This window comes from Numenius arquata, chromosome 1, assembly GCF_964106895.1.
Source record: "Numenius arquata chromosome 1, bNumArq3.hap1.1, whole genome shotgun sequence".
Taxonomy (NCBI): Eukaryota; Metazoa; Chordata; class Aves; order Charadriiformes; family Scolopacidae; genus Numenius; species Numenius arquata.
The window spans coordinates 131,943,248-131,958,703 of record NC_133576.1 but is presented as its reverse complement, the minus strand read 5'-3'; the positions used below and the strand labels follow the sequence as shown (position 1 = coordinate 131,958,703).

General features: G+C 37.4%; 1 protein-coding gene across 3 annotated transcripts in view; it reads right to left on the bottom strand.

Annotated features, from left to right (window-relative positions):
• Window positions 1-10,635, bottom strand: part of GRM5 (glutamate metabotropic receptor 5) — a 286,727-nt gene extending 276,092 nt beyond the window's left edge. For all 3 annotated transcript variants that reach the window (XM_074160092.1, XM_074160100.1, XM_074160108.1), the window contains exon 1: window positions 9,957-10,635. In XM_074160092.1, the coding sequence (XP_074016193.1) occupies window positions 9,957-10,635 (679 nt within the window). The remainder of the gene's footprint in view (window positions 1-9,956) is intronic.
• Between the last annotated feature and the right edge of the window lie 4,821 nt (window positions 10,636-15,456).

The window sequence follows — 15,456 nt, the reverse complement described above, 5'->3', positions numbered from 1 at the left end:
TAAGCCAGATGGGGAAAAGATGAGTTATGACAAGATGGAGGCAGATAACTGTAAAACGGAAAACTAAACAGTACATGTTTATAGGCCACCATTGTATTGGTTTGCTAATAAGGTAAGAAACAGCAGCTTGTATGCTGATCTATGGAAAACAATTTCCAGCCTGACTGCAAGTTGAAGAAGTAAATCCCCCTGAAAAGGAGAAAGAAATAAAGGTACATGTTCTTAAAAAAGGATTTGACAAAACTGGAAAGGATTATGCAAGATCTATAAGAATAATTTAGCATCTGGAAAACCCACTTTACAGAAGTGACTGGAGAGCTAAAGCTCTTTGGTTTAGCCAAAAGAAAGATTATAACATTGCCTGGGAATAGGAGCTCTAAAAATATATCAAGATAAAGGTTGGAGCAACACAGTCAGTCATTTCATTTGAAGAAAGGATAATTTACAATCTGAACAGACTACCCAAAGTTGAAATCAGCCCTGTCTCTACATGAAGTCCTTAAGTGAAGACAATCTGTGCGTATCTTCACAAACAGTATGTTTTAGCCTAAGCAATAACTACCAATGGTTAGTTGTCATTTTATTACCTATCTTACATCACAAAATTAAGACATGGAGAATTGACTTCCATAATTTCAAATCACGGAAAGGTAAACGTGTTCTGTGACTCTGCCATGCTAGATCAACTGTAGTTTATATATACTTGCCTACAGCTTCATGCTTTTCGAAATAGCAGTGTTAGACAACTGGTTCACCCAGTGTAACTATATTGTTCACAAAAAACTTAGCACTGAGGTAAGGTAATTTCCTAGATCCCAGATCCTGATAATAGCACTTTCACTACAATTTTGCACCTTTCTTTTGGCAGTACCTCTATTTATCTTCCTCCACATGTCTCTAGCATCATCTAGGAAGATAGAAGAAATATATCTCAGGAACAAAAGTTAAAAAAAAGGTAAATCAAACCCTAGGTAAGGACAAATAAGTATTTGACTAGAACATCATAAACTGAGGAACAGGTAATTTTCCTTATGTTTCCACTGTTCTCAGCAGTTAGGCTGAATTTTGGCTGTGGGATTCATTCAGTGAACTGGTTTACCAGCCACCCCAGATTACTATCTTTCCAAGTTGTCTCGTACACTTCTAGCAATAGCCATTCCTAATACGTTGTTTGTCTGCCCTTTGACAATGTAATTGATTTTATATGGAGGTTTCCACATATATCACCTGGATGATGTATCTGGCCAGCAATAAATGCTGCCAGGCACTTCTAGAAAAAAAAAATAATAAAATCAAACCCCTCAATTAGAGAAAATCTTAACTGTGGTTTTCTCCAGTCAGCATATTTAGAAAGATGAGTTAAATTATGTTAGTTTAAAACAAGGCTGTGATTTATGAATGAGGTTGTCTCAAAATTTGGTTGCCAAGGTAGATGGTAACTGTTCTGTTAAAAACCTTCCCAATCATTTCTTGAATGTATACACATACAATATATTTATGTATAATACTCTGCATTACATCATGGTATGTCTCCAGATCATCAGGAACCTGAAATCAGATTTTAGTAAAATGGATGCAATGTTTTTCTCTGTCCAGTAGCTTCCAAATTAAATTAAAGCAAAGTCTATAATTTTTGATTTTTGATTCACCTCCAAGATCACTGTCTCCTGCATGATTCAAGAAGCATGCAAGTCTTATGCCTTTCTTAGTTTTCAGAAAATCACAAGTTAGCTCTCATAAATACAGGAAATGGTCTTTCATGAAGGGATTCAACAAGTGCTGAGTTCTGCACTTGGGTCACAACAACCCCATGCAGCGCTACAGGCTTTGGGAAGAGTGGGTGGAGAGCTGCCCAGCAGAAAAGGACCTGGGGGTGCTGTTTGACAGCCAGCTGAATATGAGCCAGCAGTGTGCCCAGGTGGCCAAGAAGGCTAACAGCATCCTGGCTTGTATCAGAAACAGTGTGGCCAGCAGGAGAAGGGAAGTGATCATCCCCCTGTACTTGGCACTGGTGGGAACGCACCTCAAGTACTGTGTCCAGTTTTGGGCCCCTCACTACAACAAAGACATTGAGGTGCTGGAGTGGGTCCAGAGAAGGGCAACAAAGCTGGTGAGGGGTCTGGAGAATAAGTTCTACAAGGAGCAGCTGAGGAAGCTGGGGTTGTTCAGCCTGGAGAAAAGGAGGCTGAGGGGAGACCTTATCACTTTCTACAACTACCTGAAAGGAGGGTATATTGAGGTCAGGGTCAGTCTCTTTTCCCAAGTAACAGGTGATAGGACAAGAGGAAATGGCCTCAAGTTGTGCTAGGGGAGGTTTAGATTGGATATTAGGAGAAATTTCTTCACTGAAAGGGTTATCAAGCAGTGGAACAAGCTGCCCAGGAAAGTGGTTGAGGCACCATCCCTGGAGGTATTTAAAAGACGTGTAGGTGTGATGCTGAGGGACATGGTTTAGCGGTGGTTTTTGTCAGTGCTAGGTTGATGGTTGCACTTGATGTTAAAGGTCTTTTCCAATCTAGATAATTTTATGGTTCTGTGACCAATGTAAAAATCTCTTTGCTCCTTAACTATACAGGAACTTTCTGATTTGGAAACAACATTGATTTAACTCCTGCACTATTAAATTACCTACAATATAGTTTTGATGCATAAAGACACTAAGTGCAGGACATCTCCATTTTCCTTGTTTAGATAGGAGATAAATTCTAGTGTCTGGTGAAGTCTTTTCATACCCGGGGTCTTAAACTAGCACTCTGGAAAAAGGGGTTCTCATCTTAGTCCTTTCAGTGATGTTAGGTAGCTTTCTTCTTTCTCTCTCCCCTTCTTCCTGGCTCCCATCACAACTGAGCCCTGATCTCCCTGAATTCTCTATAACGGATTCTATATCAAGGAACATGAAATAACATGTTAGTTTGTTTTTTTTTCTTATAGCAAAGTGTACTAGCTGCACTTTTGAGCATTAGATCTAGGAAAAATTACAATTTCACAAATTTATGATTTAAATTTCCTGTCACTAGGTAGCATGCATGGAAAACAAAAACTTCATGGCTTCGAGAATAAGAAAAAAGACTAATACCCTAATCTTCAGTAATAATAAATAAATTAACCTGGTTCATCAACCCTTGCTTAATTATTTGATTTATGAAATGTCAATGTGTCCAAAAATGCTTAATTTGTATACAGGATTGGTGGTAGAGAAGACATACCAAATAAATTGGGATGGGGGAGGACCATCCAGCTCTACCCTGAGTAAAGCACCTTTTATCAAAACTGTTAAAGAACATTAATATTTGTGCAAAAATCTAAAAACTTGACAGCTTTTTGAATGAAGTTTGCATTTGACCTAAAAAGTTACCTTTTATCAACTGTCTTAATATAAAAACAAGTAGTTTATTTTTACTGAATTCTGAATCTTATAATAGCTTTAATTCACTAAAAAATGTTGTTATTTTGGCTTTCAATCCTGACTTGAGGTAAAAAATACTTCAGGAACATTTTTTTTTTCAGTTGTATGGACTATTAGTTTTCCAGCCACATCTGTAGTATGTATTCTTTCATCCCAAAGACAAACTACCAATGGGGGATACTGAAAAGTGAACCACTGTCACTACCATAGTTGTCTGATAGCATATATTAGAAGGACCATCTTTCATAAAACTGATTTGACTCAGCAGGCACTGTGCAGTGAAACCTAGTTTCCTGAAAGATTTCCAAATCTCATCAACTTGATAGATCCCTCCCTGATTGAAGACGTTCAGCCTGGGGATGGGGACAAAGACTGTGCCATTTCCAGGCCTAAGGCAAAAGAAAAAGTTAAGATGAGGCTGGAGGATGCTGGACTCCCACTGTCTCTTCTCAATGAAATCAAGTTTCATGACACTGCAACTTTCATTGAGTAGCTCTAGAGTCTAAGTGAGGGAAAAAGTCATGTTCAAATGCTTATCCCCTAAACAAAAGAAGCAAAGTGACATTTTGAAGAACCAAATGTCCTGGTTTTAGTTAAGTCCACCTTATATCATTCCTTTCAATGTGATTTTTTAAAAAAACTTTAGAATAGTACACCTCCTTCCTCACCTAACATGGTATTTCCCCTGACCATCTTCATCTCCATTACACTCCAGAGTATACACCTCGTTTTGTATTTTTCTGTCAGTCAAGATACTTCACAGTGGATATGTCTGGCCTGAGCCATCTGCCAGCAATGTTGAAGTGCTGTCCAGTTAATCAGTCACTGTGGAACAAAGTAAACATTAACTTGATGCTACTTCAGTTTTCTGTCTCAATAGTCCCAGCTGATTGATTGCATTTGCTCACTTTTCACAATTGTGATGCTAGGATAAATATTTGAAATTGAGGGGGGGAAAAAGCCACCTCTGTTATATATGTGAACATTCAATAAAAAGGAGCAAACATCTCAATAGGGTAAGACTGGAACTGGGTTTTCCGTTTCCCATATATTCTTTCAGATGAGAAATATTTTTTTATTTTTTACGACAAGATTAATGTGATTGAGAACGTAGCAAATTGTGGTGATCCTAATCTCAACATTTGTGTTTGAAACAGTTTAAAAGTCTCAAAAAGTAAAAACCCAGTATTTTCAAAAATAAAAAAGACCCAACTAATTATTTTTCCTAAAGGCAAAAATAAAACTTTGCTGAAATGGAACATTCTCCAGACCTTAGAAAGGACATTCTTCAACTTTCAGAAACAGATTTTTATAAATAAGTTTTCTTTGAAATTGAAAATATTTTTGTGGACTAGCAATCACCTTTTGTGGTACATTATGTATTTATTTATTTTCTGTGCATAAATCATGAAAAAGTATCACTTATGCTTAAAATGAAATTAATCTAATTTTCAATCATATTATTTTGTGAAAAGTAAATAATATTTCAAACCATGATATAGTTTTTCCACGTAGAGGAGAAAAATCTAGAGTCTCAAAGGAAGTCTCCACAACATCATGCAAGTACAATTTGTTCAAGGCAGCAGGTTTAAGGTCAACTTGTTGCAGCTCTTTCGTTCATTTCTTCATACTATTCTCACAGACTATGACTAATTTTGCTCTTTACTTGGTAGCAAAGGATGTAGGTAAAAATAGTCTTGTAACCAAGTACATTTGAACAAATATGAAAAGAAATGTGTGAAATAACCCTTATCTGCAGGAAAGAAAAATTCTGCTTTTATGATGCTTGCTTAGTACATCCAAAGAAAATGAACAAGAAACACCTCTTTATATGCACTTATGATAAATTTAAATTGAGGAAAGTGATATTAAACAAAGAAGACTTTGAGGATGAGTTTGATCCAATGTTTACCTGCAGGGCTCTCTAAAAAAAGTGTTAACAAAGTGGCTTCTTTCTTAAGGCTGTGTTCAAAAGTAAATCACACCTTTTACATAATGGAGTGAAATTTATCCCTTGCCACCCCCAATAAATTTGGCCTACTGTGTTTCAATTGTACCTCTGTGCAGCTCTATTTTTCCAGCATACATCACCTCTGCACTCCATTCAGAGTGGTGAAATAAATGGTTTCCAATGGCAATGAAAATTGCCTTTCAAATTATTAATTCATTTGGTTCCAGGCAAATTTTAAGCACAGACTCTCAGGGATTGACCTTGTTTCTGACTAGGAAGGCCTGATCCAAATGTCAGTCTAGTCAACGGGGGAGTATTGACTTCAAATGGGCTTTCAATGAGGCCTTCAAACTGCAATGACGAGAGAAGAGAAAATTGTATATATTTTTCTCTGATCTTTCAAAAAGGCCAGGGACTGTTTTCATGCGGGGAATGAGGTAAACAGACAGTTCTTTGTCTCTTGCAGCAGACAGCCAACTTCTCCTCAGTTTCCCAACCATTTCCGATTAGTTGTGGTACCGAGTGGTTAAACAAGAAAAGGCCGAGACAAAAGGCCAGGGGTGCTTGAACTGCATGGCCTGTCTGTGTGCAAACCATCACCACCCAAAATCCAGATAAAGGCACAATTTTTTTCTCTCTACATTCTTCTGTGTGCATTAGTTTACAGAGATGGATAACAGATGCATGAGCTAAAAGGGATCCCTGATGTGCCCTGAGAAATTGGGGGACTAAACCAGGGGACTTCTTTCTGCTGAGATGCTTTGCCTCAGAGAGGCACAGACTGAGTTCTCAGCTCCATTATTGACTTGCTGTGTGCCTGCCAAGTTGTTTTAAGAAGTGAAAGCTAGTTTAAGGTTAAGGAATGTTTGTTTAAGCTCTGCACCTATCACGGTGGTGGAAAAAAAAAAAACAACATCTGTAAGGCCAGTTGAAAGAATTAGATCAGTAGGCAAGCTTCAAATAAAATGGTCTCCAGCACCCTTTGTGCCAGTTATAGCAATCCATAAAGTTGAAGGCGCTTGCTTCAGGCTGTCAGTTGATAGGCACTCAGTACAAGGAGTTTCCGATCACAGTTTCCCTCTTTGTCTGCTCATGCCTACTTCCCTGCCACGCAGTGACCTGCACTTCAGAACTGCTGAGGCTTTTTTAAAAAGTGTCCCTATAGTGGGTGAAAAAGGTTTATTTTAAAGCCAGGCAGGGTTAGAGTCGAGTCTCACAAATCATTAAATGCAAGAAAGATTTGGAGATTGGGTGAAGATAATGACACCAGTGACACATATCATTCCTGACAGAGCCGAGCAAGGGGACTTGCAACCTAAGACTACCTAAGACTTGTAAAGATTCTCATCGGCATATGCAAAATACACTGCAGTAAGTGGAGATGACTGTTGCTTTAAGAGAAATATCCTTCATTTTTTACTTATATTTCCTATTAATTGGATTGCAGAAACTTTCTCCTCAAAACTACAAGAGCTCCACTGACAATAATATTTGATACCTTCCAATTCTTAGAAAAAAAAATTTACTCTTAGTAAATTTTAGTACTACTTGTACAGCTGGAGGTATCGCCTAGATTAAACTGTGATGCTAAATGTCAAAGGAGCAAAGCTTACAAGAACCTCTTAAAATTTTTGGTTCTTTTATATCTGTAAGTCTTCAATAAGGACTTAACAACACAACTTCAGATCAGTCTCCCAAAATGTTAATCCACTGCAGACACGGATAATTAGTAAGTGCAGAAGGAAAGATTCAAACAAGCTTTTTATTGTGAAGCTATTTACTTATGCCATCTTTTTCTTATAGACCAAAAAAAGACCTATAACTTTGTCTGCTGATGGAACTACCAAAGCTATGAAATAACCAAGATTTTTCTGCCTCTTCTTTTTTCCCAGTCCAGCTTTGAAAGAGAGGACCTTCCCTCTCCTTGGAAATCCTTCCCAGAAACAAAAGATCATATTTCAGAAAAGTCTGGCTAATGCATGAAGTTTAGCTAAAAATAATGAATGTAGATGGCCAGAATTACTGGAGGTGCTGAGAGAAGGACCACTTTCAATGGGTGGGTAATATCCTAAGTCGATAAAAATTGCAAGGAATGGGATTCAACAACTTTTTTTTTTTTTCTATTTTGAAATATTGCCTATGAATGTAGGACAGTGAGTAGAGGGTCATATTAAGAATGTTTACAAGTAAACAGATACTATATTAAAATGAGAAATAATTACAAAAATAAAAAATAGTACAAATAAAAATTATCTCTTTTGCTTATTTACTCATTTCCTTTCCTTTAATATTCATCTATAGGGTTTTTTTTATGGTGTTCTTTTCAAAGTCTTTCTTTTACTGGAAGGGATAACATCTGCCATAATCTTTGGAAAGTGCCCAGAACATCAGCCATTGTCACATTTCAAAGAAATACCTCAACCAGTTTGCATTTTTCTATCCCATTATAAATACCATCTGTTCTATTGTTAGAAAACATTTGTGTGACGTTTTTTAACTGGAGAGCATATTCATCATTATAACCAGACTATGCAAATAGATGATAGGGTAATAAAGTTCCTAGAAAGTTAATGTTTTTGTTCACTGATGTCCAGAGTTATATTGCTTTAAACATGCTATGTATGATACAAGGCCTCAGGTATTAACAACATACCTATCTTGTCCTCTTTAATGCTGGCAGAAGTAAGCACATGTTGTACTAGATATATCATTCATTATTTATCCTTCTTCACACTCAGCTCCTCCCTCATTTACTACTCTTGTCTTGCCCATATCTCCAGCTTCAACCCTTGTGTCCCTATTCCCTTCATTCCAATGCGCAGTGCAAAGTTCCTCTGTCATAAGATTAACATGCCATATGTTACCATCTGCTCCAAACAGAGCATCCACGGGAAGTGGTAAAAGTAAGTATTCTCACTCTATGTAGAATCAGACCTTGATATAAGCTTGACAATTCCCACACTGAATATATAAGCATCCCTTCTCAATAAGCAGAGGCATGAAAGTTGATCATAGCAAAAATTAGACGAGTCATCAAAAGTAATCAGGATATAAAATCTTATGCTAATGTGATGCATCAATGGCATTATTTTTGACCATGATGTTATTCATACACATTTGTGAAGCGAAGGCTGCACACCAAGCCAAGCCAAAGGCATCAGCTGGCACAGAAGACCTTCACTACATGATGTGACGTAAAGTGATTTATACACTGTTATATTAAACTGCTAATATATTCATGCATCCCCATACAAAAGAGGCTGTGGTTATTTACCAGCTTTCATTACCATGATGGAATCATGATTGCAACAATCTGCATGCGAGTTCTAACTTTTTGTTTTGTTTTTCATACTGCAGAATGAGCTCTCTACATATCTGTAGGAGGGAAAAGATCTCTACATACTAGAATTGGACCAGCATCTCCCCAAAAAGAGCTTTGAATAGTATAAAGTCTGCCAGAGAAACATACTCAGTGTGTGGGAAGGACAATCTGCTTTCTATTGGTTGTAATAAAGCCAGCAGCATCTGCTGCTGTTCAGCAATGCCACCACCACTACTCAATCTCTTAATAACATTTTTCATTCCCAGATCATATTCTGAGCTTTCCATTCGGAGTTTGCCTGTTTGAACAGAGGCGACCCAGTGAGATCCTAAAATTCATCACAGAACCTAATTCCAGAAAACTCATTAAATGATGGTGTCATCAGACAGGGGCTGGTGAAACCTTCTCTTAAGGCAGCATGAAATTCTAGTCACTCATAGGAAGATGAACCCTCTCAACTCTGTCAATAATGAAATCAGGTAAGCTTTTGCACGGGATTTCTGTTTAATCATATACTCTTCTGAACACTGAGTGGAAAGATTAAGCTCTAACTCAAATTACTAAAAATAGGAAAGCAATTTAGCACTAAGTTCTGATTTTCTGGACACCTGATGGAGCATAAATGTGTGAAGAAGATTTGAGGAGACTTCCTTTGCTCACTCCCGAAACTAATGGCCAGATGCAGAGCAAGAAGTGGATGCAATACTCTGTGGAGTACTATAAAAAGAATAGAAACAGTTCTGGTCTCGAGGAGCTGGGACAACTTGCATTCAAATATTAGCCAGAATTATATGTTTTCTAGTATTCGTGCCTCTGTGGCTCAGATATTAAGCAGGAACACATTCTGACTCAGCTACAGTTTCAAATGATGATTTAGCTCTTCTGCACTAGGAAGACCAGACACTTTCTCATTACCCATTGTTACTAATATAGTCAAAATGATCCGTCTACATAAATACACTAATTGGTAGACAAAGAAAAATAAATAAATGTCAACTAAATTAAATTAAGGTCACTTAGGAGACTACAGAGTAACTGGCAAAAAGTGGCCCTACAGCGCACACAGCCCTGTATTTCAAACTGTTTTCAGCCGTTATCAACATGATGTTACTTCAGCCCCATAGAGAATGTGAAGTTATTATTAAGTAAACTAAAAGTCTATACTGTTGACAATTGACTGGAAAAGAAACAACAGCTTCAAGCTATCATCATCTATCTATTTGACCCAACAAAGTGGTTTGAAGGAATTCTTATATGGAAAAAAAATAACCTCTTACCTTCAGTATGTACAGCAGAAACATAGGTCCAGTTATAGCGCTTGACAATGTCCACCATAGCCCGTGCTTGCTGTGCATCAGATGGCACAACTCTCATAAAATACTTGAACAGAGTTTTGTCACTTAAGTCCATGCTTGTGGCAGAATAAGCAATCTGAGGTATATTGAAAAGCTGCAACAAATTCTGGACCTGGATAGCAACTGAGCTAGAGCCAGGTCCAATGACACCAACAATGGGTTTCTTGGAGCGGAAAGACGATGAAGATCCATCCACACATCGCACCATCCCTTCCTCTTCTTCTGATGAAATAAGAGAGTCCCTTATAAACTCAATGCTCTGCTCCAGAGCCACAGCAGAATGCCAGCAGGAGTCCCTTATTTCACATCCTAGCGTTATATTTGGCAACAGTGTGGGGTCCAAGTTAATTCTGTCAAGGGTATGTAACATTGCCTCCACTCTCTGAATGCCATACTGTTCTCTTACCTCTCCACATTTCCTCTCATGAACCTTGTCAACAGTTGGTTGATGGTGGACAGAGAATAGAGCTCCAATGATAATATCACCAGGCATGTGTGCAACCACCCTTCTTTCATTGGCCTGTGCAGAAACCAAAAGCCCAAAGTTCCCACAGACATCTTCCTTCAATAACAGGATTGCAAGGAACAGCAAAAGGACCATTTTAGGAAACGGTTTAGGCTGGTAGAGACAACATGATGGAACGAAACCGGAGAGCTGGTGAAAAGCAGTTATCAAATCTTTTGGATAAAAGGAGCACAATGCTGATGGTTAACCAGGAGTTTGCGTATATTCTCTAAGGAGTCACCATCGTCTCCAAGTGGACAGCTATGCAGAGCTGCACATGTGATCATAATCCTCATAACCTTAAAAAAATATGAATAAAGAAAAAAAGCTTTAGAATAGTTATAAACTCAGCTTTGTAATGTATTCTAAAATTGCACTTATTCCTACTGCTGTCAATGACTGTAATGCATTGTCTCCTATACACACTTGCTTCTGTCATGTTTCAAGCTGGAAAACTTTGTTGTACTTCAGTGTTTCACAATCCTAGGCTTGTACTTCTGCTGGTATAAATCGATGTCTTTCTCTTTGACACTCTTGTTGAAAAACTCTTTTGGGAAATGTTTTCAAAGGCACAGGCAAGTATTTAATTCCAAAGAAGAAAGATGTTGCCATTTCTAATGTGTGTCTTCAAAACCAACTCCATTTACTTTCAGGCACTTTCTATATCACAAATGCGTATGTCACATTAATGTACCTTGGGCTGTACTACATTATCAATTACAGCACTAGGAAACTGCTGATGACAAACAGAGAAATATTCCTGAATATTCTTGAAATATCCTAAGCAATGCAGAATCTGGTTCTTCAAATCTGTAAATCTGTTTTTTCTTTGTAATCCACAACATGAAACAAATTAACTTTTAAAATGTTAGGATTAAGAAAACTGATTTTGTCACTCGTATGTGTTTTAAGTAGTGAATATGTTAGCAGAGGAACAACAATTCTAAAACAGCAGATCAGTAAAATTATTTTCATCTTTTTACATCCTTAAATCAAACATCACCAATAAGCAGTACAAGGAATCCTGGTACTGTGGACAAGTATACAGACTTCGCTGATTGAAAGAAGTCAACATAGAGACTATCCAGATGCGTTACTGCCTAAAATATTTGATCTGCTCTGTTTGCCAATAGGCTGCAATGCAATCTGCAGTCAGCTTTAGTGTTGAAGAAGGATTAAAAAAAAAAAAAAAGGGGGAGAGAAAAAAAAAAGAATCAACAAAGAATTCATATCTCGGGCTATGGCTAATGGAACTTGAAAATGTACTTGAAAATGGTCTGTACCTAGCAGTGGATTTGCAGCAGGATGATTCTGGTTTTAAATATAGTGCTTAAACAGTAGTTCATCCAGGTCTTGATCCCTGAGCACATTAAAATATCATCTATTGTTCTACACCTGCCAGTGGATCCATTCATAGTACAGGAAGTTAAGCACACTCTTAAATCTAGGAGATACTGAGCTGCTTAGTGAACCACATGCCCAGTTTCATTATTGACAAAAAAAATGCAAAATTTTGAGGCAGAGCCTGATGTTAGTTTTACTGACATAAATCTTTTGATGTGATATAAAAGAATATAGAAATTTCCATACATTTCAGACCCACCAGTCATTTCTAATCCATTAACAATGATTAATAAAGCTCTGATGTTGTAAAGTGACAGAAACCCTTGCCAAAGGAAATCTACCGCTGTTTCTTCCAGGTTCAAAATCTAGCAATATTTTGATCTTGAATTTACCCCTCACAGCTATGCCATTCAGTACAGTGCCACAGTGAAAATCCTCCTGATTCTGAAGATGAGACAGTCAAAACTAAAACCACTTTTCTGCTTGAGGTTCGCCTTGTTTAATTATTATTTCACCTAGACATCTATAAATTGTTAACTGTTTACACAGAGGAAATCATGCAATAGTTTTAGTGAATAATCCCAAATGAAATCCATATCTTTAAAAAGAGAAAACACCGAGTAGAAATAGGTTTATAATATTAATTGCAATATTAATAAGTTCATGTAATATTAATTTCTAGTAATAAGAAGTGTTAATAATGAAATAAGGTTCAGGCAACTGTAGAGCACTTCAAGAAGTTTTTTCTAGTCTGTGAAGTGTTAGCTTATCAATACTGCAACCCTTTGCCACTAAGGAATAACAAGCAGTTCAATTCAGGTTAATTAGTCTCTAATTACAGAATATCACTACTGCTTATGTCTTCCAATTGTTTGTTCCGTGACTCTGAAGATTGTACTGTATAATTTGCAAACAGTCTAAAGGATGAATGACAAGGGATATCTCTGCACAATATCACAGCTATTAAAGTCTTATACCTCCGATTAATATAATGTATTATCACTTAAAAAAAATCTTTAATTATTTACTAACTTATTAACATTTGAAAAGAAATAGTACTTTGTTCTTTAAAACCATGGATGCTTATTTTCTGAGCTTCTCAAATTCAGGTTACTTGTACAGACCCCAAGTATATATAGACAAATGCCAGCTTTGCCTCAGACTGTAACTGGGTATACAATTAGATGCCTTTTTATAACCTCACTGCTTGTGCAGCTGCGTATGTACAAATAGAGAGAGTTCAGAGGACTGGGTGAGCTTGTGAAACAAAAAAAATTTCCAATCCCCACCCACAATTTTAATTCTATAACACACATCAACCAGGTTTCTGGTCCAGTTCAGTAATACTGCTCTTGGTCTTATATCTATGGATTAAACAATTTCCATGCATGATATATGAGAAAGAAACAGCAGCAAGGCCATTTTTATCTTATCCACTCCAGAGAACATCTGTTTCCTTTTCTCTGTCTACAGTTGTATCTACCAGTACAAAATTACAGTGTAAAAAATGAAGTAAAGCTGAGGGTCATCTTTATATCTCTGGTTCCATAATAATAGCAGATCTCATGGCTAAGGGGTTCCTATGGTCCAAAAGCAAGTTTTGAAAGCAAACAAATCCTTCAAAGGGCCAGATGCAGAATGCAGTTGCTCCAGAATTCTTGAACTTTCTTCACATACCCCACTATACTAAAGTAAAAGTCAGTTGGGACTTACAAAGCTGTTACTAATTACACCAAGAAAACTGCTTATATTTTATATTATTAGGCTTAGGACTCATACCAAAGCATCTGAAGTCAATGCTTCCTGCAGGTTTTCATGATGCAGTGAAACAACCTGGAATTTATATTGACATGCCTAAGCAAGCCTGCTAAATTTCAGTAGATTTATATTTGTATAATAGAGGTCTGGTTCTATGGGGTTACTCTTGCTCTCATAAGCCTAAAACCCATGGAATGATTGAGGTGGGAAGGGACTTCAGGAAGTTGTCTGGTCCATCCACCCTGCTTAAAGCAAGTTCTACTAAAGCAGGTTTCTCAGCTTCATGTTCTCTCAGATTTTGAATATCTCTTGAGGATGGAGACTTCACAACCTTTCTGGGCAACCTTTTGCAGTGTTTGACCACAACCACAGTAAAAAGGGTTCTTTTTTATGTTTAAACAGAATTTCCTGTGTTTCAATTTGTGTTTATTGCCTGTCATCCTTCCACTGGATACAGCTGGTTATGCCATAGTAACACATCCCATTTTAGGCCAAAATGGCTGAGCAGAGAGCTGATAGACCAAGAACACTAATTACATTTCCTGAAGAACATCTTCCTGAAGAGAAGATGGCCAAGGGAACTGTTCAAATACTCAAATTTACTGCTTTTCTGCCCTGGGAGAATCACATATAAGCCACTCCACATTTTGATTACCATTCTTTCCTACTACAGGAAGCTTATTATTACAAGCAGGATGAGTACTAAAATAAAATTAAGCAAAATTTCATAAGCTTAAATTTAACTCCCGTTTAAATTGTTAGAAATAACCCTAAAGGGAAGATGATATGCTATAGCCTTCAGACTGAGAGCAGAGGTATCAGCAGCATCAAAGACAGTGAAATCTTGAATGCATGCATAAGGTAATGGGAACTGTTTCCCAATTAATAATTTATCTGCATTTACTTGTTTTCATTGACGGACAAGCAAATCAGCATGCACAGCACTTAGGGTCAAATTTACTTTTCACACTGTTCAATTTCTTCAGCATCAAGGGAGTTATTCCTAATTTACTGCAACATAGGCGAAATGGAATCAGGCACTTAATTACTGGCGTATCAAGGTTCCTAGTTTATTTCAGCTATGGATCTAACTATAAATTAATCTTGAAGTCATATGCTTTAACAACAGATGACAGACACTTCAGTCTCAGTCTTCTGGTGCACTAGCTTCACCCTTGGAGCAACTGCAGAAGTAGTAAGGCAGAAAGATAATTCTGCCTAGCTGTCCTTTCCTCAGTCTTGCCCTAGATAAAAATTTAAGGGCTACCCAGGTGACTGAAGACACAGATCTGATGGAGCACTGGACATGTTCCTACAACCTCTGTTCTTTCTGGCAGTAAAAACTTTATGCCAGCCTCTGTCAGGAGAAATTCTCAGCTGTTCCTTTAGGGCAGAGTTCCAGCTACTTCAAGTTGAGGATTAACCGAGTAGAAAATGAGCATCTGTAATATTCCATGAAACATCATGCAATTCTTAAAATTATTTATTTCAGTCTCAAATGCAAGTCCATCTATACTTACACTCTGTGTAAGTAAGTAAGTCTGTAAGTAAGACCAAAAGAACAAAAAGAGCCCTAATATCTAATGGGATTTAATAAATCTTGATCAAAAAGAAAACTATGAACAGCAGTTCACAAGGGGTTGATTTTTGGCACGTCTGACTTTTATTAAGGGTTTCTACTGTCGCAGGTGTAACTGTGTTTAAACCTTAAGAATGAAACCCTTTCCCCCTGTGATTTACATTATTATAGCAGCGCCCACTAGTGACCCCAGAGTGAAGGACCTGTCTTTTTTGCAATCTGAATTCTCTTGGCTC